The sequence below is a fragment of the Prionailurus viverrinus genome, chromosome A1 (genome assembly GCF_022837055.1).
Source record: "Prionailurus viverrinus isolate Anna chromosome A1, UM_Priviv_1.0, whole genome shotgun sequence".
NCBI lineage: Eukaryota > Metazoa > Chordata > Mammalia > Carnivora > Felidae > Prionailurus > Prionailurus viverrinus.
In genome coordinates, this window is record NC_062561.1 from 225,246,575 (window position 1) to 225,268,718 (window position 22,144).

Consider the following 22,144-nt stretch of genomic DNA (forward strand, 5'->3'; position numbering starts at 1 on the left):
CCACCCCCACACAAGTGCACTCTCTCTCTCTCTCAAAATAAACAAACAAAAAAAGTTATTATGGGGACGCCTGAGTGGCTCAGTCAGTTGAGTGTCCGACTTCAGCTCAGGTCGTGATCTCACGGTCCATGGGTTCGAGCCCCACATTGGGCTCTGTGCTGACAGCTCAGAGCCTGGAGCCTGCTTTGGATTCTGGCTCTCTGCCCTTCCCCCATTCATGCTCTCTGTCTCAAAAATAAATAAACATTTAATTTTTTTTAAAGTTATTACAGTATTTAGAAAAAGACTAAAGATGTTGATTGTTCTTATATTTTCCAGAGATACCCAAGCATGTTAATATTTCTGAGTTAAAAAAGAAAAGAAATTTAGTATACATATTTAAAATTACAGAGAGGACATAACAAGGATAAAACCTTAAACAATATGCTGGAAGATAATATTAGAAGGGATAAAGACAAAATATTAGGACAAGTTTGAAGCACACTATAAAGTGGTAAAAATATATATTAGTAACCAAAGTGGTATAATTATAATAAACTCTCCTGTTTTAAAAAAAAGCAAAACATACTGAAGCAAAGTAAGAAAATCATCTTTATGGTACTTGTAATAGGCTCATATGAAATATAAAGGTGTGGATAGTTTTAAAATAAAAGAATACAGTAATAAAAAAATAATTCTAAGCAAAAGAAATCTGGCAAAACTGTTAGTATTAGAACTGTTAGTGTTAAACAAAATATACTTTAAAACAAAAAGCTATCGTGATGATGAGAAGGTCTTGCCATACTGACGTATAGTATATGTCATCAGAGTGATATAATAATTTGAAACTTCTATGAGCCTAATAAACTATCTTTAAAGTAAATAAAACATAATCTTATAGGAAACAGTTAATAGACCTCTCTCAGACATGTTTTATGAAGTAGACCAAAAAAGGCAGTAATTATAAAAGTGTTTCATGGAACAAAATAAAAGCACTTGATATTTGATTATCTGCCAGTGAGTAAATTTAAAGAACAAATATAATTTTCAAGCACACAGAGCAAAATATAGTAACAATCAATGACATAGTAAACCACAGAGCAACTTAAAACCTGTGTTGACACAAGCTATATTTTCTAAGAACCACACAGTCAAGTGCTACAAGCCTGGGTTGCATGCCAGTCAGTAGGGAGAACGGATGGACACTTGAACAAACAGATGAAGACACAATTATGAATCTGGCTCACGAAATGAAAGTAAACTTATCTACCTCACAACGAATCAAAATAAGTAATTCTAGTATGTAGAAGACAAAAATGAAACTTGAAATGCTGGTTAACACACTAAGACTTTGGAATAGAGAAAGTTTTATAAAAGCACAAATTTCACAACTCATTAGGGAGACATTGATAACTAAACTATGAAAATTGTCCTTAGTTAGAAATTAAAACATAACTTGATATAATGAATGAAAATGTGTATACATATGTGGGGCATGTGTACGTTATGTATACACACATCTATCTCCGTTAATATTTGAATAAATTTAAGTAATTGTACCAAATGTTTTCCAATTAGAATTACAATATATATCAAATATATTGATATATCAAGTATGTAATCAGTTTAAATAATAAATTGAACACCAATTTAAGAGCCCTTACCTCAAAGCAATAAGCTTGTAATACACTATTACATCCTCAAAGCAATAAGCTTGAAATACACTATTACCTCCTTCTTTATTCCAACCAGAGCTCATCAATATTGAATTTTGTATTATTTCATCCCTTTCTTTTCTTTATAGTTTTACCAAATATGTTTTGGACATTTATATTTCCATATTTATGTATATAACTATATCTTTGGTACATGGATATTATATATTATAAATGGGTTAATATTATATTAACTTTTTTTTTAATCAGTGCTACTATGAGATCCATCGAGGTAAAGAAATACAGCCAAAGTTTTTTGTTTGTTTGTTTGTTTGTTTTTGTTTTTTTATCTTTACTATGATGAAAAAATAAATCTTTTTTAATCTGTGCTTAAAAAGTCCGACGCATTTTGATTGTTTTCAGTTTTTATAGCTTCATGTATTATTTATACTGCTGATATAACACATCCTGTACATGTTTCCTATTGTAAATATAAATCTTCTCAATATATGTAATTGGTGCACATACCAGGAGCATATAATATATTCTTCGAAGTATTCTCAAATGTTTTTCAAAGAGAGAATGTTTAACATGTTTATAATAAATACATATGATTGACCCAGAATTTATTATGCTTCTTTAATATATGAGCTAAAGTTCTTACTTAATATTTTGTTTAATGCAGACAAATTCCACCCTAAAATATGTTTGCATTCAGTTCCAAAATTATATTAACTGTCCTAAAGTCTCAGCTTGTGTGTTACTTGAAATTGTAAACATTTAAGAAAAGATGTTTTAATATCTTTCTATGAATCTGAACATACTTTAGGGAATTCTTTACTGAACACAAGGTAACAAAATATTAACCTATCTGTTCTTATATATTTAAATTTAAGGTTTTATATTTTGTTCGGTGGTTTACTTTGAGTAGTATTTTATATGTATGATAAGATGTAAGGGTTGGGGCACCTGAGTGGCTTAGTTGGTTAAATGTCTGACTCTTGTTTTCGGCTCAGGCCATGATTTCACAGTTTGTGAGTGAGTTCCAGCCCCTGGAACTCTGCACTTTTGGGTTCTGCACTGGCAGCACAGAGACTGCTTGGGATTCCTTCTCTCTCCCCCTCTCTCCTGCCTCTCCCCTGCTCACGCACACCCTCTCTGTCTCTCAAAAATAAATAAACATAAAAATAAAAGTCTAAGATGTAAGGGTCAAGTTTAATTTACTTCAAATATGAGTTTCCACTTGATCGACTATTTGTTATAAGTGCTTTTATTTCTCTATTTAATAATTGTGTCAGGGTGCCTGTGTGGTTCAGTCAGTTAAGCGTCTGACTTCAGCTCAGGTCATGATCTTATGGTTTATGGGTTCGAGCCTCACGTTGAGTTCTGTGCTGACAGATCAGAGCCTGGAGCTGGCTTCAGATTCTGTGTCTCCCTCTCTCTCTGCTCCTCCCCTGCTCATGCTTAGTCTCTCTCTCTCTCAAAAGTACACATTAAAAAATAATAAAATAAATAATCTGTTAATTTTGTCCACTAATAGCTGACCATTAATGTTTTGATTAATTTCTGGACTCTCTTTTGTATGTACCATTAATCATATCAGCAGATAATGATATGATATGATATAATGTAATATAAAACACACACACACATATATAGTCTTATGCTAATACCATGGTCTTGATTATTGTGGCTATTTAGCAACAATTAAAATCAGAAAGTACGTTCAGCATCTTTCTTCTTTTTTCAAAATTGTTTGGGCTAACTTAGGACATTTTCTTTTTCAGGTAAGTTTCAGAATCAGCTTATCAATTCTTCAACAATATAAGCTAGAATTTTTATTCATATTGCATTGAATCTGTAGTTCAAGTTTAGGAGAATGGATATCTCAAAATTATTGAGCCTTTTATCTATGAACATAATGTATGTTTCTAGTTATCTAAGTTATTTTTTTATTTAAAAGCAAAATTTTTAGTGTTTATTTATTTCTTGAGAGAGAGAGAGAGAGAGAGAGAGAGAGAGATTGAGATAGAGCATGAGCATGAGCAGGGGAGGGGCAGAGAGAGAGGGAGACATAGAATCTGAAGCAGCCTCCAGGCTCCGAGCTGTCAGCACAGAGCCCAGTGTTGGGCTTGAACTCACGGACCATGAGATCATGACCTGAGCCAGAGTCAGACGCTTAGCTGACTGAGCCACTAGGGCACCTCTATGTATTTTAAATTTATGTGACCAATATTTATAGGTTTTAGCATGCATATATAGAGCATATTTTATGTGGTTATATTTTTTCACATTATATAAATTTGGTATTTGTTTAAATGTTTATTTTAATTGTTATAGAAATAAATATAAGCTAGTGGCAGTAGCTTTTTGTAGATTAGTTGGTCTTTTCTACACGGATGTTCATCTGTGAAATATAGATTTGTTTCTCACTTTGCAATTGACATAACATTTATTTCTTTTTCTGTCTAATTGCTTTCACATGATTCTCAGGAGAATTGCTGCAGGATGTATCCCTGCCTTTTTTCGTTTTCTCTGATCCTTAAGTTAAAACATTCATCTTTCAGGGAGTCCTGGTAGCTCAGTAGGTTGAGCATCCGACTTTGGCTTAGGTCATGATCTCACAGCTCGTGAGTTCGAGCCCCACGTGGGGCTCTGTGCTGACAGCTCAGAGCCTGGAGCCTGTTTCGGATTCTGTGTCTCCCTCTCTCTGCCCCTTCCCCACCCATGCTCTGTCTCTCTCTGTCTTAAAAATAAATAAAACATTAAAAAAGAATCAATCTTTCCCTTATAAGTACGACAATTGTAGGTTTTGTTATACAATTATTCAGGTTGAGGAAACCTCTTCTCTTCTTAATCTACTGAGTGTTTTTTTTTCCTTCTTAAAATCAAATACAGGTGTTATGTTTTGTTATCTCTTTTCTGCATCTATTGAAATAATTATGTGTGTGTGGTGAATGATATTCATTGATTTTTGAATGCTAAACAACTAGCCTTTCCTCCCTGGACTATATCCCGTGTGGTTATGATGAATGTAATATCAAAGCTAGAGGAGGTCTTGGGAGCTTAGGCCTCTCTCTTCTCTCAGGAAGCATAGTTCTTCACTGTCTATTTTCAGTTCTATATTTTCAGTTCTATAGCCTCTATATAAGCAGGTTAGTCTGGTATCATTTGCTATATCCTGGCCAAAATCCAAAGTTTCCTTCCTGAATTTCTATTTCAAATCCTGATAAACTTGTCTTTGTAATTATTTCATTTATTTAAATTATTATAGCAAATGATGTCAGATATGTGCATAATGGAATCAGGATTTGTGTAATTCAAGCTTAAGTTTTCCTAAGACTTGATAAAAGTGATTTTAACTAACAACAACAACAACAACAACAACAACAAAGAGTTGTCATTTTGGAGAAAAATAAGACTATTATAAAATTTCAGGGAGTTTCATTATAATGCTGCTGTGCTTAAAACTTCTTTGAACATATTTTCATGTGCTTCCTTCACTTGGAATAAATTCGGAGCCCATAAATGCTGCAGTGAGTGGGATTTCTTTCAAGAATGGTGAAGTTGAACCCCAAGCAGCAGACCTATGCTCAGAGATAAGGCCTTATCTGTACCTCACAGTTTAGAGATCGGTGAATGATTAGATATTCAGATATTTTAATACAAATATTTGAAACATATACATATGATTTTCATTAATGATGTCGTATGTTAATGGATTTGCTGTGATTAACGAACCACTTTCATATTCTGATTGTATCTGATGAGGAAAAATTTATTATCCTTTCATTGCTCACCCCCTTAAAAATGCAAAAGGATGGTCCATTCTATTAGTGAACTAATCAGAGTGGCATGGACGTATCAGACTTTTCAAATAAACTCACTGGATAGAATGGATTGTTCCTCAAGTCTTGGAAAATTCTCTAAAAATCATAGTATCAAGTTTGCAATTGCATTGAAATATCCTACTCCAATACTTTCACTGAATCCCTATCTTCATGGAGGGCATTCTGCTCATGGAGTTGCATTTATATTGGCATTACATGAAGCATGGGTGATTTTTTATAGTTTCTGCTGGAATGCAAATGTATAGGATGGCCAGCATGCTGTAAGTTTTGTTTCTGTTTTGTTTGTGATCTTCAGAAAGGATTCAGATGTGCGGTCTGCTCTCTCAGGATCAGTGTTCTAAAATTTACATGACTTTGTTAATTGTTTCTCAGAAACACAATTTGGGAAGTCAAATAACGGATAACAGGTTAAGTAATCAAGGTATAGAAATAATAAATACCTTTACAAATTTCACGTGCCTAGAGAGTGCTGGAAAAGGGGATTCATACTTAAATTCGTCTGATTCCAGTATATTTACTCTGCCATCACAAGACTTAAAATTGAAGAAACAAGCAAAAACAGACACAGACTCCTAAATACCGAGAAAGAGCTGGTGGTTGCCAGAGAGGAAGAAGGTGTACGGGGTGGGGTGGGTAGGCGATATAGGTGAAATGGATTAAAAAGTACAAACTTCCAATTATAAAATAAGTCGCAGGAGTGAAAATTCAAGCCCGAGGAATGTAACCACTAATATTATCATAACTTTGTATGATGACAGATGGTAACTACAATTATCCTGGTGAGCAATTTGTAATATACATAATTGCCAAATCACTTTGATGTACGCCTGAAACTCATGTAATATTCTATGTCAATTATACATCAATTAAAAACAGCAACTTCTAGAAATAAAGCATGAAGACAAAAGTAATAATAGCAATAACAGAAATGTTGCATTAAGAACTTCAGGAACATTATCTAATTTTTGCCAGAGAAAAATGCTTCTAACACACTTGAACATGTACACATTTTATAGGTACATTTATTGTCGTTTGAAGGGTAACATACTAACTCAAGGGCCATGGGAAATGAGAAAGAGGAACCCAAAGGCACCTGCCAGTTTGCTAATTTAGAATCAACTAATTTTATTATTGAGCAGAAAATACCAGAATGTACGCAGGTAGGCTACAAGTGGCTACAAGACCATCATGTGTTTCCAGCCTCTAATTATATGGAATTAAAGGCACAGTTTTTACAAGTCATCCGACATTTAGTAAATAGCAGTTATTCGATTTGCATCGGTAATGACAGTAAGCTTACTCCAATGTTCTGTTTCTCATATCTCTTCATCAGTATCTCCTGTGGTTGCCGTGGCATGGCAGGGCACACAGGTCATTAGTCCCAACCACACTAAGCTTAGAATCCATTCAGCTTCCCCACAGAACACAATCTGTCATTTGTCTGCTGCTGAACACTATGTTTTTCGCCATTAAGGAAAGGAATAGTAATTATGCATTGAATTAATAAAGCAATATTTGGCAAACATAGAGTCCATTCCCGTCTAGAAGAGTGGAGTTTCCTGGACTCTGGTATGGAACGAGTGCAAGGCCATTCCAGTCCAGAGGACGTCGTGAGCCAGACAGAGTGGGGACAGTGAGAAGGCAAAGGCTGAAAACAATCAGACACCCAACTCTTTTGTTGTAGGCTTTTCTCAAGATGTAGTCTTTCTAGAATCCTCTCCTACAAAACAGTTGTTTTTATCCCTAACTACACTAAGCTTGCTTCTAATTCTGCCTTCTTGGAAAATGAGCAGAGAACTATTTATGCAGGGACAATTAAGGCTGCTGATACTAATGATTAGAGCCAATAAAATTATTCTTGCCTCAGATTTCTAAAACAGATTGCTTTGGTCTTCTCTTAAAAGGTGAACAAGTACCTAGTTGGGAAATAAAAGAATACAAGAGAAAAATCAGATATGACATCTAGAAAGTAAGAGAGATATTTACATAGTGACAATAGTGTAGCCACTGGTATCATATAATAAGCCTCGTAAATTGTAGAGCAAGGATTCTTTACTGTTCTCCTCCATACAAATCTGAATAATCTTAGTAATTATAAATTTTAGGATCAGCTTTTAATTCTATGAACATTGGGATTTTCAATAGGTTACACTGAATATACACATAAATTTGCTTTTTGTTAAAGTTTATACTCTTTTGAGAGAGAGACCAGGGGAGGGGCCAAGAGAGAGGGAGAGAGGATCCCAAGCAGGCTCCATGCCATCAGCACAGAGCCTGACATGGGGCTTGATCCCACGAACCTTAAGATCACGACCTGAGCTAAAACCAAAAGTCCACACGTAACCAACTGAGCCACCCAGGCACCCCAATACGCACATCAATTTGGAAAGGTTGGTTTTATTTGTGTTATTTTTGTCTTCCTAACCACACACATGGTATAGCTCTTCATTTCTTTAGATCTTCTTTAATGAAGTCTAAATAAGTTAAATAAAACACTTCAATAAAGTGTTTGCATATAGGTCTTTCATTTATTTAGATTTATTTCTAGTTTCCTTATAGCTTTGTTAATTAATTCTAGTTAGTTTTTCACCATTAAGAATAATGCACGCTGTTGTTTTGTTGTTGTTATTTGTTTAATGTACCCTTAATCAGTTGGAGAGGGCACATTTCCGTTTCTAGTTCACTGAGAGTTTTTGTTTTTTGTTTTTGTTGTGATTTGTTTGTTTTGTTTGTTTCATTGTGTTTATAATACATGGATATTGTGTTCTAAATCTTGGTTTTTCCATATGTGTTCAGGAGATTATGGGTTTTTTTTTGTTCCTCTTTTAATTCATTAACTTTTTGAGTAATTTTTGTGCTTTTTAAAATGTCCTTCCTCATTTCTTCCTCTGAATTTTCCTTCCTTCTTTCCTTCCTTCCTTCCTTCCTTCCATCTTCCTTTGTTTCTTCTTTCCTTTAATGCTAAACTAAGCAAGCATGGAACTAAATTGCCATATATATATATATATAATTTTTACACACCAGTGTCTTGTTTAGGCTGTTTACACCTAAATTCTCTTATCAGTGAGAGTGTCTGGGATTGATACCAACATTTCACAAGCCATGGAAAACAAGCTTTAGGGTATTTCCTTCTTCTACTGTTTTCCTGGAAAGAGATGTGTAAGACTGCAATTGCCTGTTTCTTTAATTTTAGGTAAAATAATCTAGATGATGTTTTTCTCTTTAGAAAAAATATTATTATTTTTTTTTTAATTTTTTTTTCAACATTTATTTATTTTTTTGGGACAGAGAGAGACAGAGCATGAACGGGGGAGGGGCAGAGAGAGAGGGAGACACAGAAACGGAAACAGGCTCCAGGCTCTGAGCCATCAGCCCAGAGCCCGACGCGGGGCTCGAACTCACGGACCGCGAGATCGTGACCTGGCTGAAGTCGGAGGCTTAACCGACCAAGCCACCCAGGCGCCCCGAAAAAATATTATTTTTTAACATTTGTTTATTTTTGAGAGGGGGCAAGCGTCAGAGAGAGAATGAGAGAGAATCTGAAGTAGGCTCTGTGCTGTCAGTGCTGTGTGTCAACTCATATATCTTGAGATCATTACCGGAGCCGAAATCAAGAGCCAGATGTTTAATGGACTGAGCCACCCAGGCACCCCTAGAAAAATATTTATTTTTATTTTGAGAGAGAGAGAGAGAGGGAGAGAAGGCAGAGGGAGAGGAGCGGGGGGGGGGGGGCGGGGGGCAGAGGGAGAAGGAGAGAAAGAATCTTCAGGAGGCTCCATGCCTAGTGTGGAGCCTGACAGAGTACTTGATCTCAAGACCATGAGATCATGACTTGAGCCAAATCAAGAGGTGGACGCTTAATAGGCTTAGCCACTCGGATCCCCAGAAATAATAATAAATAATAATAATAATTATTATTATTATATAGTAATGTTAATTATTGTTATGTTAATAATGTTAATGTTAATAATGTATTATTATTATTATTATTATTATTAAAGCTTATTTATTCATTTTGACAGAGAGAGAGAGAGAGAGCAAGCACAGGCAGGGGAAGGGCATAGAGAAAGGGAAAGAGAGAGAATCCCAAGCAGGCTTTCTGCGGTCAGCACAGAGCCTGACATGGGGCTTGAACTCAGGACCCATGAGATCATGACCTGGGCCAAAATCAAGAGTTGGATACTTAATTGACTGAGCCACACAGGTACCCTGAAAAATTATTTTTAAATGAAATTTGATTTTATTTAGTTATTGTGCTCCTCCTCAAATTTTCTATTCCTTTTAGAGCTAATTCTGGCACTTTTTATTCCATGCATGTTCTTACTATTTTCAGTATCTTCTCTCTCTCTATATGTATATCCATAACCCCTTTTTTCCAATAGGTTAGTTTCTGCCTTCTCATGTTCTGCTTTAATAATTTATAAATATGTCGAGACTTTGTCTTTTTTAGTAGTCCTTTTTTACATGTATTAGTCTATTTTTTTTTTATTTTGGAGTTTTTAAAGGTAATGACAAATATCAGCAATAAAATACATATATTTAGTTTTCCGATTATTAATCCTGCATTTATAGCTCTAACATGTAAATAAAACCAAAAATTTGTCTTTTTCTTCCATCTCAGAATTAATAAACTTACTAAAAAATGGGAAGATTTTTTTAAAAATATGTGTTTAAGACATATTTTAGGGTATTAACTATAATATTTTTATATCTACCAGAGTTGTATATTAATTCTATGGTAAGTTCTGATTTAAATTATTCTTTATTTCTCCCCAAATATGACTTAATATCACACACTGCATGCATTTTTTCTATACGAAGAAAATTTTCCTGGGGCACCAGGTGGCTCAGTTGGTTAAGTGTCCAACTGTTGAGTTTGGCTCATGATCTCAGAATCATGAGATTGAGCCCCATGTTGGACTTTGCACAAAGTGCAGAGCCTGCTTAAGATACTCTCTCTGTCTCCCTCTCTCTCTCTACCCCTTTCCTGCTCATGCTCTTTCTCTCTCTCATTCAAATAAATAAATACACTTTAAACAAAAGAAGAAAATTATCATTTGTGTAAAGAAATTGTACTTTTTATTTTTCCCAAGTTTATTTAGATTTGAAACCCTGAACTTTTTAAACATTATGTATTTTTTTTTACCAACTGCGATGCTTTTCTTAGATTAATGATGAAACCAATTGTTCATCCCTCAGACTCTGACAGCATACAATGAATTCTGACAACTTTCTCCCACTCCAGTTCCTGAATAACATGTAATTTCCTTGATATGACAAAATATCATTTTAGCATGCATGTCATGCCTTGGTGTTCATTTTTCATTTTTCTGTAAGTTAATGAGTTCTCACAAAGAGTGCCATCATAAAGTTGTCTTTTGCCAAAAGTCCTGTTGCAGCATATGGAGATGGCGACAAGCTACAATAGTAGGGAGATTTGTTTTAACCCAAGCCTTCCAAGTGTGCATAGAAATACTAAATATATCCCTGTGTGTTTTGCAGACAATCCTGGTTTGCTGAGCCATGTGACAGTGGGTATTAGAGTTCTGGATGTCAATGACAATCCACCTGAACTTGCCAGGGAATATGATATTGTTGTCTGTGAAAATTCAAAGCCTGGCCAGGTAAGTTAATTGTTTCCTTCCTATCATTGAGATGGAAGAAAAACAAGCAGCTCTCTTTCTATTATTTTTATATATAATCCTCAAAATCCCTCAGTGTTATTTTTGGGCTCAGTGGAAATAAGTTTATAAAGCTTTATTTTAAGTACCCAATAGATTTTTTTTGAGAATCCTTGAAAATGAATTTTCTCCAGATCCCAAATGTTACTCAAAAAAATGAACTCATTCGTGCATATATCCATCATAGAATTATATTGGATGCTTTGGGTGAAGCCCTGTTATTAAATTAGGAGGAAACTGTGAACTTTCCAGTCCTATTGATGCTGTGAGCCTAGATTACAGAGAAGACACTTGTTGGTCTACTTTGGAGGGCCTGCGGGAGTGACATGTGTGTGTCCATTGAGTAATATTGGTACCAAACGATGTTAGGTTTTAACCACATGAAGAGAATCTATGTATGAAGGGAGTAAGGACAGTGGGGGAAGTTAAGAAGAGCTTGAACCTGGGTGGCGAGTCCGGATGTAGCATGGCGACAGGCTAAAGGAGCACTGTGATTCTGAAGGGAGACCAGTGTGGCTGTGGCACATAAAGTAAGCAGAGGTCTGGCAGGCGATATGCATTTGTTTTTTTTTTTTTTTTTCTGTTATATAGCAAAGTACACAAACTTAGCATCTTAAAACAACTCTTATTTATGACCTCAGAGTTTCTGTAGGTCAGATGTCTGTTCATGGCTTAGCCGGATCTTGGCAGGGTCTTTCCCAAGACTGGAATGAAGGTGTCCATCAGAACCATGATCTTATCTGAGGCTTGAGATCGCGTCTAAGCTGACCTGGTTATTGGAAGAATTTAATTACTTTCAGCTACAGACCTCAGAGCTTCAGGATTTTCCTCAGCTCTTGAGTATTACCTGGAGTCTTGACATGTTGCCCCCGGTTCTTGCTCCGTGGGCTTCCCTAATGTAGCCCATTTACTTCGTCAAACAAGTAGGAAGAGATCTGCTAAGTCTGTTATCAATCAGTCTTATAAAACATAATGTAGTGCAATACAATCAGGTGAATAATATATCAACATTTTTGCCATATCTGTTTCTCAGAGGCGAATCACAGGTCACATCCAGACTTCAAGGGGAAGGGATTACATGGAGGCATGAATTCCATGAGGAACACCTTAAAGTTTGTCACAGGTGAATCCAGATAGAAAAGGTCTAGGGTCTAGGTCCAGCCGAGTCATTTGTTCCCCTTTATTGTCTTTGGTAAACCAGAATGACTCTAACTATATTGTCCAGACCTACTTTAAATCATTTTAAAGCTTGTCCTAAAATTATACTACTGAGAAGCATTGCCTATTTTTTTATAAGGCCCAATCAATACTGTGCGAAAGTAATCATTGCTTATGTTATCAATGCCCTCCTGAGAAGGTATTTGTGTATATATAAATGAACAACTCTTTTTTCCATGTTCATGGACCACAAGAAAATTGGAAAATATGATAAGAACAAAATGGATGAAAAGTATATCCTGAAGTACTTACAGATTATATAATGTATTATATTTTAATCATATTATGTTAGAATATAACAGTAATTAATATATTATATAATATATAGATAATATTTTAAGATGATCACTTCAGATAGTTAGGTATTTGTCTATATCACCATTTCAAAAACAGCAAGGAATTTTATGATACAGATATATAATGATTTATTTACTAAACCCTATTCATTGTGTCAGAAGTGGGTGCACGCATCCTAAAATTATTTTCTTAACATTCATTATAAAAGTACAATTAATGAGAAAAATGTTAAACTTTCAAGTGGAAATTTTAGATTGTAAAAGATAAAGTCACTGAATATGGACTCTCAGTTCTTGGTAACAGAAGATTAGCCATACCTGAAGTGAAGATTAGGCAAGCAGGAATTAAAACTACAATAAGAATCTGTATTCCCAATACTGTACTCTAGTTTTGTAAGATGTTCCTAGTTGGGAAAAGTGGGTACATAGCATCTCTCTGTGTTTCTTAGAACTGTATATGAATATGTGACTACTAAAAAAAAAATAGAAAATTTAAAGTAAAAATATTTTAAAAGATATATATTTTTTTAATTTTTTTAACCTGTATTCACTTTTGAGAGACAGAGTGTGAGTGGGAGAAGGGTAAAGAGAGAGAGGAAGACAGAATGAAGCAGGCTCCAGGCTCTAAGCTGTCAGCATAGAGCCTGATGCGGGGCTTGAACTCATGGACCATGAGATCATGTCCTGAGCCGAAGTTGGACACTTAACAGACTGAGCCACCCAGGCACCCCTAAAAGATAACTTTAAAAGAATAATACCAAAAGCTAATTTTTCCACAAGAAAGATAAAACCCAGAAAACAATGAAAAGATAATTCCCAACAGTGGCAAAATAATAACTGACAGGCATGAATTCTTTTTTCTACCAAAAATATCCCTCAGAAATAAAGACAGGAAAAACTCATAGTTAGGACAACAAAATGTGAAAATCCCATCCTGTAAGACACAGTCTCAGAATTATATTGGTTAAAAACAGGCAAATAACTATACTGGTAAGTTTAAGTCACAAGGAACCTCCAAGACAAAATCAATCAGTAAATATATTCGTAAAAACTCAGTTATCAATGAATGAATAGAAATCAAAAGAACATTTTCTGGAGTTTAAAATATGCATCATACACATGGCAACAAGGGATCATAAGTGATAAAGACACATAAAGTTAAAATATTCTAAACTCCTTAAATTTGGGATCCTTAAAATTTGAGAAATTGTTAAACTACGATTTTGTAATAGATTTTATATGGCCACAGTGCATGCTCTAACCTCTAGATTAACTAATAAAAATAGTAAAAGAACATGTAACCAACAAGCTAATGGCAATTGTAATAGAGATACTTAATACTAAAGACAGCAATGTTTACATTTCTATTTCTTGATCTTAACTGTGTTCATGAAAATATTTGTTCACTTTAAAATAGATCGTATACTTGCCAAATTGTTGCAGGTGATTTTATCCTGCTGGATTATATTTTACAGTAAAAAAATATAGGGAAAATAAAATTTTCATATAGGAGCTATTTTCAAGGATTCTAGAAGTCTATTTTATTTTTTTCATGTTTATTTATTTTTGAGAGAGAGAAGCACACAGTTGAGAGTGGGTGACAGCAAGGGGTAGAGAGAGAGGGAGACAGAGAATCCCAAGCAGCGTCCTCCTCTGTCCTAGTGGACCAAACTCACAAAGTGTGACGTCATTACCTGAGCCAAAACCAAGAGTCAGATGCTGAACTGACTGAGCCACACAGGTGCCCCTAGAAAGACTATTTTAAAACTAAAATATAATCCTAATAAAATGGGACATTTGTAACCAATAGTAATTCCAAAATAATCCAGAAATTCCTGTGAAGTTTGTAAAACTCAAAATTGGAATGACAAGTTCTCATATTTGCTGCTGATGCATAGATGGTCTCTTAACACAAAACAGGCAAAATAAGATACAAGTTGTAGTGTACAAAATTCTAGTAGCTAGGTAGAGGTCTTGCAATTTTAAAAAAAATCAAGAAATAAGAGAAAAATATATAGAATAATGGATAAAATAGAAAGAAAATTAAAATGATGTAAACTGAAAGTATACATTAGTATTTATGTTGAAATAAAATCACATAAATACTCAAAAGATACATATTGTCAAAATAGATAAGAAAAAAATCATTTAAATATTGTTTAAGGAGGTGTAAAATCAATGTGATAGAGGAAAATAATTTGAAAGAAAACATATAGAAAAACATAACGAATAAGTACTTGAATATGTATGCTTGCTGTAGACATATTCATGCAACTACACACACACACACACACACACACACACACACACACACATTTCATCAAACAACATTGGTAGATATAAAGAGATACATTCATTGGGATGAAAACAATTTATGCACCAGGTAGAAATAACAATTTTAAATTTATATACACTTATCAATGTTGCCTCAAAATGAACAAAGAAAAAATGATAGAAATATTTAAAACTAGATTAGCCCATTATTGTATTGAGACTTTACTATGCTTTTACAAGAAACTGATAGAGTAATTACATAAGATTTTGGTAAGGATGCTGAAGATTGAAGACCATAATTAAAACATAAAACATAATTAAATGACAAATATAGAATAATGCACTGAACAACTTCAGATCATGCATTCTTTTGAAAGTTACAGAAAACATTGACCAAAAATTTATTGTATGCAGGGCCCCAAAGCAAGTTTTAATAATTTGCCAAGGATTAGCCTCATTATTTACTGCATGACAAAAAAAAAACAAAGCTAGATCCTAAGATGCAAATTCAAAAGTTTTGCTAGTAAAATAATCCATTGGAAATAAGGGCATCTCTGAATAAGCTAAGAAACACTTAAGAAATAAAAATTAAAAACATATAATTGGAATGATAGTGAAAAAACATTGTATTAAAAAGGACCAAAAGGGGGAATCTATTTTCTGCATAATTTTAATATTAAAATCTGACAAGGATATATTTTGAATTACAGATATTCTCTCTCGTGAACATAGAAATATCATAAAAGAAATGTTTTCAGAGAATCCAGAAAAAATAATGTTTTCAAATGAAAAGGAAAAATATTAAAATTCATTTCAATACTGGAAATTGAAGCTTTTGATAAAGTTCAACATCCAATTAATAATAAAAATAGTAACAACAATGATACTACTATGCATTAGTACAATTTGTAGATAAAATTAATACTTTTCCTAAATATAAGGTCAATATAAATGTATTTCTTGTATTTCTTTATGTCACCAACAATTAGAAAATAAAATTTAAACACTGTGCCACTTAATGTCATTAAAAAATAAAATGCCCAGAAATAAATGTTACCTTTTTTAGGTATCCATTGCCTAATCGATACATAACAACCTTGAGTAAACTTAGGTTATTTCCTTCCCTGAAACTTTGTTTCTTTGGTTTGTAGGTTATTCAGAGAATTCAAAATTGGATCATTTGAATTGCGACATAAAAATTTAAAAGTCCAAATATAAAGTAATGATGGCATGAGCCATTTTTAGATTTTTTTTTCTTTTAGGTAATATATTACTTTCTTTCTTTTTTTTTTTTCCTTCAAGGTAATTTCAAAATTTATAGGATACAGTGAGATGTTGTAGTAGGAGAAACTCATACCTGGTAGTCCATAGTCACCTTTGCAGGTGAAAGCATTGAAAAACGTGGGCAAACAACACTGAGTCCTTGTTCTTGGATGAGCTGATTGAGCTCCTCAGAATGTGAACATTCACTCCCAAAACTGAAACACTAGTATCAGTTTCCTGGATTGAACTCTTCATATTGGCCAGTGACATTGACTTTTTCCATTGACTTCCCATATGTCCCACCTTTTGTTGATGTGAAAGCTTATTCAGGCGTTTTCTCCAGGTCATGCTCTCCTGTCAGTGCCATTTTGCTAGCCTGGCTCCTCTGTTTTACCCTCGACACGGATTACCGAAGCTCTATGGCTTTTCTAAGAAATGATTTGGGTGCCATTGATAAATAAATGCTTTCTTCATCTCTAAAATGAAGAAAAATGTCACAATGTCAGGACCCTAAGATTTTATGACTAGATGACTCTCAGATTCCTTTAAATGTGGATTACCTTATTCTCCTGGCATGAAAAGCTATTTGTTCCATTTTTTAGAAAAGGCTAAATTTATAACAAAATGTATCTTTTTTCTGGGTGTCTAAACCCTGTATATAGTATTTTCCTTTTCTTCATACAACTATTACTATTTTCAGAGAACAATCAATCACTTGACTTAGCACCCCTAAGTTCTACTGTGATTTCATTAAGTGATTCTATTTATTATCCTTTAAAGACTATATTCAGATCTAGCATCATTATTGTCTTTAATATTACATAATTTAGAAGTCACTTTAAAATAGCTGGGTTCTTTATATTGCTTGAGCATTTCTGTCTCCAAACATTTGTTTCACAAAAATGAAATAAAGTATTTTACTAAGGGAATAAAGTCACCTGACAATATTTTTGGGGCACCTGGGTGGCTCAGTCGGTTGAGTGCCTGACGTCGGCTCAGGTCACGATCTTGCAGTCCGCGAGTTCGAACCCTGTGTCATGTTCTATGCTGACAGCTCAGAGCCTGGAGCCTGCTTCAGATTCTGTGTCTTCTTCTCTCTCTGTTCCTTCCCCGCTCACACTTTGTCTCTCTCTGTCTAAAATAAATAAACATTAGGGGCGCCTGGGTGGCGCAGTCGGTTAAGCATCCGACTTCAGCCAGGTCACGATCTCGCGGTCCGTGAGTTCAAGCCCCGCATCAGGCTCAGGGCTGATGGCTCAGAGCCTGGAGCCTGTTTCCGATTCTGTGTCTCCCTCTCTCTTTGCCCCTCCCCCATTCATGCTCTGTCTCTCTCTGTCACAAAAATAAATAAATGTTAAAATAAATAAACATTAAAAAATTTAAAAAAGAATATATTGTTTATTGCACCCTTATTTAAAAAAAAAACAACAACAACATTGGGGCGCCTGGGTGGCACAGTCGGTTAAGCGTCCGACTTCAGCCAGGTCACGATTTCGCACTCCGTGAGTTCGAGCCCTGCGTCAGGCTCTGGGCTGATGGCTCAGAGCCTGGAGCCTGTTTCCGATTCTCTGTCTCCCTCTCTCTCTGCCCCTCCCCCGTTCATGCTCTGTCTCTCTCTGTCCCAAAAATAAATAAACGTTGAAAAAAAAAAACAACATTGCCAAACTGTATGGTCAATTTATATGATTAACCTATTACAAGGGAAATGGTCTGAATCTTCCTATTGTTTAATTTTGCAGTCTTTGGTTCATTTAACCTTATGTTTATAGAGTTTCTAGAGAAACTTTGTGCGTTTTGATGCAGAGTAGGAATCGGGAACTCTATTTAAATAATAATTTGTGAAATAACTTTTCCAAAGCACATTTGTATTTCCCAGCTGTACAAGGCTCCTCTTTCTATAACAATCGCTTTTAGAATTACAGACATTTTTATTATGGATGCTGTGCATCTACATAAAACAGCATGTGGCCATGGCAAAGAGATTCATCTTTTGTGAAGCAGAGGTTTAAACCACATATAACAGCAGAGTTCAGGTTGATTCAGGTATCAATACACCTGAAATACAACAATATATTTCTCTGAGTTAATATAGTTCCCTGTTCTGAAAAAAATCTTTTAAGTACCTTGCATGAAAAAAAGATACTAAGAAGAAAATCATGCATGCATGAAATTTGAAGTCAGTTCCCAAAGTAAAGTGAATTCAAAATAAATGAGATGGGCCTACACATAAAAACCGAAACATAAATGATGAGGACGATTTCTAGCTTATTTATACCAAATTTTCCCGTGTTTGTATGTGTATTTCATTAGCAGCAAAGTTAGGAAATATAACATCTGTTAAAAAAATGTATTGTCTGATACCAGTCTCCCTCCATCCAACGTGTCAATTATTAACAATATAACTTTGTATGAAAAATGTACCTAGATCAGCAGACATCTTATACTTAGATTTTACAAAGATCAACTTCCTTGAACTAACAAAGGTTGGTATTGTTATTAAATAAATATATGCTCCCATGTGAGATTATATTATAAAGCAAATTCATTGATTAAAGAAGATACAGTGTGTTCCACAGAACGTTCTTTTACTTTAAATGTTTAGTTAGGATTACCTCATTTACCTAACAGAAGACTACATTATTTGTATAAATCCGTGACACTGACTCGTTTGATTTTTTCGCCCTAATAAAGTACTCAAGAAGTAATAGACTATGGAAAACACATTTAAACAGAGGAATATATTTATTTAGTAAACACCAACTATCAACTTGGACTCCCCCTCCCTTTAGTAGAATAAATCTGTAACTGCTTCTCTCAGATCTTTCAAAATAATCAAAGAATTTATGCACTAATTACATAATATGGATATGATAGAAACCATCTAATTTCAGTTAAAAGGAGTGAGAGAAAGCAAATTGTTAATGGATTGTACATCACCAACAAATTGAGCAAACGTCACAGGTAGCAGAGTGTAGATAAATCATTACTGACAAAAGAATAGAAAATATTAATGACAGATACATGGCACTTATCTAGATATCTAGACACTTAAATCTTTTAAAAATCACAAACATATTAGCTTCTTTTTTTTTAAAGTTTATTTATATTTTGAGAGAGAGAGGGAGCATGAAAACAAGCAGGGGAAGAACAGAGGAAGAGAGAGAGGGAAGGAGAGAGAGAGAGAGAGAGAGACAGAGAGAGAGAGAGAGAATCCCCAGCAGGCTCCGCACTGTCAGTGCAGAGCCTGAGGCTGGACTCAGTCTCACTAACCCTGAGATCATGACCTGAGCTGAAATCAAAAGTCAGACGCTTAACAGACTGAGCCACCCAGGAGCCCCAAACATATTACCTTCTGAGCTGGGTTTACTAATAAAAGTCCAAGGAAACAATAAATGGAAATCTATTTACTACTGAAAGAAAAAAAAGGTAATCAGTAAACAGAAAATTGAATATACCTTCTCACATCAACAGAATATCTCAGAGTTCTAGATCAAAGTACAGCAACATTCTATGGTTTTGGAGGCATTTTTCAGAAGTATGGAAAAATATTTAAGTGTAGATGTGTCAGCAACAATTCTGTAGGAATTCAAGATGCATGGTTCCCTCTTAAACAAAATGTGGTAATCAGCTCATCATTTGCTATGGACATGAGATCGAGAAATCTTTGAGGAAGATAAATTTGCTACAGTGAGCTTCTTGGCAAATGCAGATTTGAAATTACTGGTATAAAAATGGAAAGTACATTTTGCTAAAGATAACAGTAAGACAGGAAAGATAAAATATAGATTATATCAGTGCTCAACAAATAGAATAAACTTAAGTATAAACACATTAAGGAAATTTAAAATAATGCATAAATTAGTTTCAAATGAGAAAAAAATAATTGTCCCAAAGAAGTAATAAGAGGAAACATAAAATAATTTAGTTGGTTTAAATTGAGTGTTCTCTGTCACTATCTTCCAGAATCACATTCTAGGATAAGAAATGAACTTGAAAAATGTGTCCATAGGTTTTGAGCTATCATCAGCATAATAGGACTCAGAATTAGAGAATGACCATGAACAAAGTGTAGGGGGAGATAGGACATTTATTTCCCAAAAGAAAAAAAAATGTACATTTACATTATGTTACCCTGAAAACAATCTTGAAAATTTGGTAGTTTTATTTCAGTTTTATATTAAGTACCTGATATGTACAGAATGTGGGTCTGTTCTTCAGATTATACTACACACTCTCTGCCCTCCATGGAGCTTTTCATGCACTTGAGAAAAGTTGTCAGATTGTTTCTGATTATCCATCAATTTATTCTCCTATCAAGTCAAAAGCCAATAGCAAGGGAAGAACGATCTATCCAGAGAGTAGCTGTGCTTTAGATGGAAAAGAAGGCAAACATCAAGGAGATACGTAGATTTTTCAGTTCATAAAGTAATAGCGTGAAGGGAAGGAAAGAAGTGATGAATGATAGAGACTTCTTGGAATATGTGGGCTGGAAGGAGGAGGCTTTACCTAGGATTTCTTTCTGAGAAAGTACATCTTGAACAAGGATGCCAGGGTGAGAGCCGCGTGCATATATGGACGAAATGGATCACTTCTATTGCCTGAAGCACTTTTGGCAATGAAATGCGTGTGGACACATGCTTTTCTGGTGTCACTGCCACTGAGGATTCCTTTTTAGGACTTTTATATTCGTCCTCATCTGCCAGACCAACTAATGGGCTCAATACTTGGACAGGAATTTACGTTTTAACTGTTGCACATAGTGGTGTATTCTTTCACTCAGAAAAGATGGAAATGGGATGAAATTGAGTAAGATGTTTTTAGAAATCGTAACAATTTTTGAAATGAACACACTATATTTCCCATATAGGACACACTCTTTTCACAAGCTTCTTGTTGCTCTCTTTGTTCTTAATTTATCTAAGGAAGGGATAGATGAAAGATACCTAAGAATTAGGATACAAAGTTTTAAAAGAGGAGAATATTGTCCTGCTTATTGGTTTGGCCATTTCCTCCTTAAGAGTGTAACGTCTACAGCTATTGCGATTTGTGTTCTGTTCTTCGGTCACCTGGAATGTTTTATTTATGTATTCAAACATTGTCTGCCATATAATGCACAGACTCCAAATTTTAGACTGCTTTTTCCCAACCACCGTATATGAGAAGTATTCCATAAAACTCGGAGTGGTCTGGTTTTGCCTTTGCTACTATTTTAACGGTTAGGAGTCCCATCACAATCCTTTAGGGTCTCCGATCCTTATCTGTAAAATAGAGGGGCTAGATCATGTTCTCAAAAGTTCCCCGAAACAATAAAAATAGTATGACTCCACTGTGTTTGCATGTACTGAGAACCAGGAACACCACAAATCTGTTGTACATGAACACTAGGATATTTATATTTGTACACACGATACTCATGTTTCCCCAAACAGGTATCCATACAAAATCTTGCGACTAATTGGCCCAAGGTACTGTGGGTGATAAAGAAAAAATAATAATAATAAATAAATGTCTGTGCTATGCTAGAAAATAAAGTGTGAATGATTATAAATTGTACTGTAATGTGTTTCCTAAAATCTCATATAAGACAGAGCCAATTAGCTGGTACGTTTATTAGTTAAATTTGAAAGCGGGCAAGGTGGATCAAGGGGGCTTTTTAAAATCCTTTTGTGATGACAAATATAATTAAAATCAAAGGAATAAGCAAAATTAAGTTTACTATTTAGTATTTGCTTTCTCTCTTTAGGTTATTCATACCATCAGTGCTACTGATAAAGATGATTTTGCAAATGGACCAAGGTTTAACTTCTTTCTTGATGAACGCCTGTCTATAAACCCAAACTTCACTCTGAAGGACAATGAAGGTGAACACGATTTACATATACTTTTTAATATGTGAGATCTGCTTTGACTTAATATGGAATAGGCCT

General features: G+C 34.6%; 1 protein-coding gene across 1 annotated transcript in view; it reads left to right on the top strand.

Moving 5' to 3' along the window:
* The window catches only part of CDH18 (cadherin 18), a 349,770-nt gene that overhangs the window by 300,277 nt on the left and 27,349 nt on the right, over nucleotides 1-22,144 (top strand). The window contains exons 8-9 of the mRNA XM_047860381.1: nucleotides 10,988-11,109; nucleotides 21,961-22,078. Coding sequence (XP_047716337.1) covers nucleotides 10,988-11,109; nucleotides 21,961-22,078 — 240 coding nt within the window. The remainder of the gene's footprint in view (nucleotides 1-10,987; nucleotides 11,110-21,960; nucleotides 22,079-22,144) is intronic.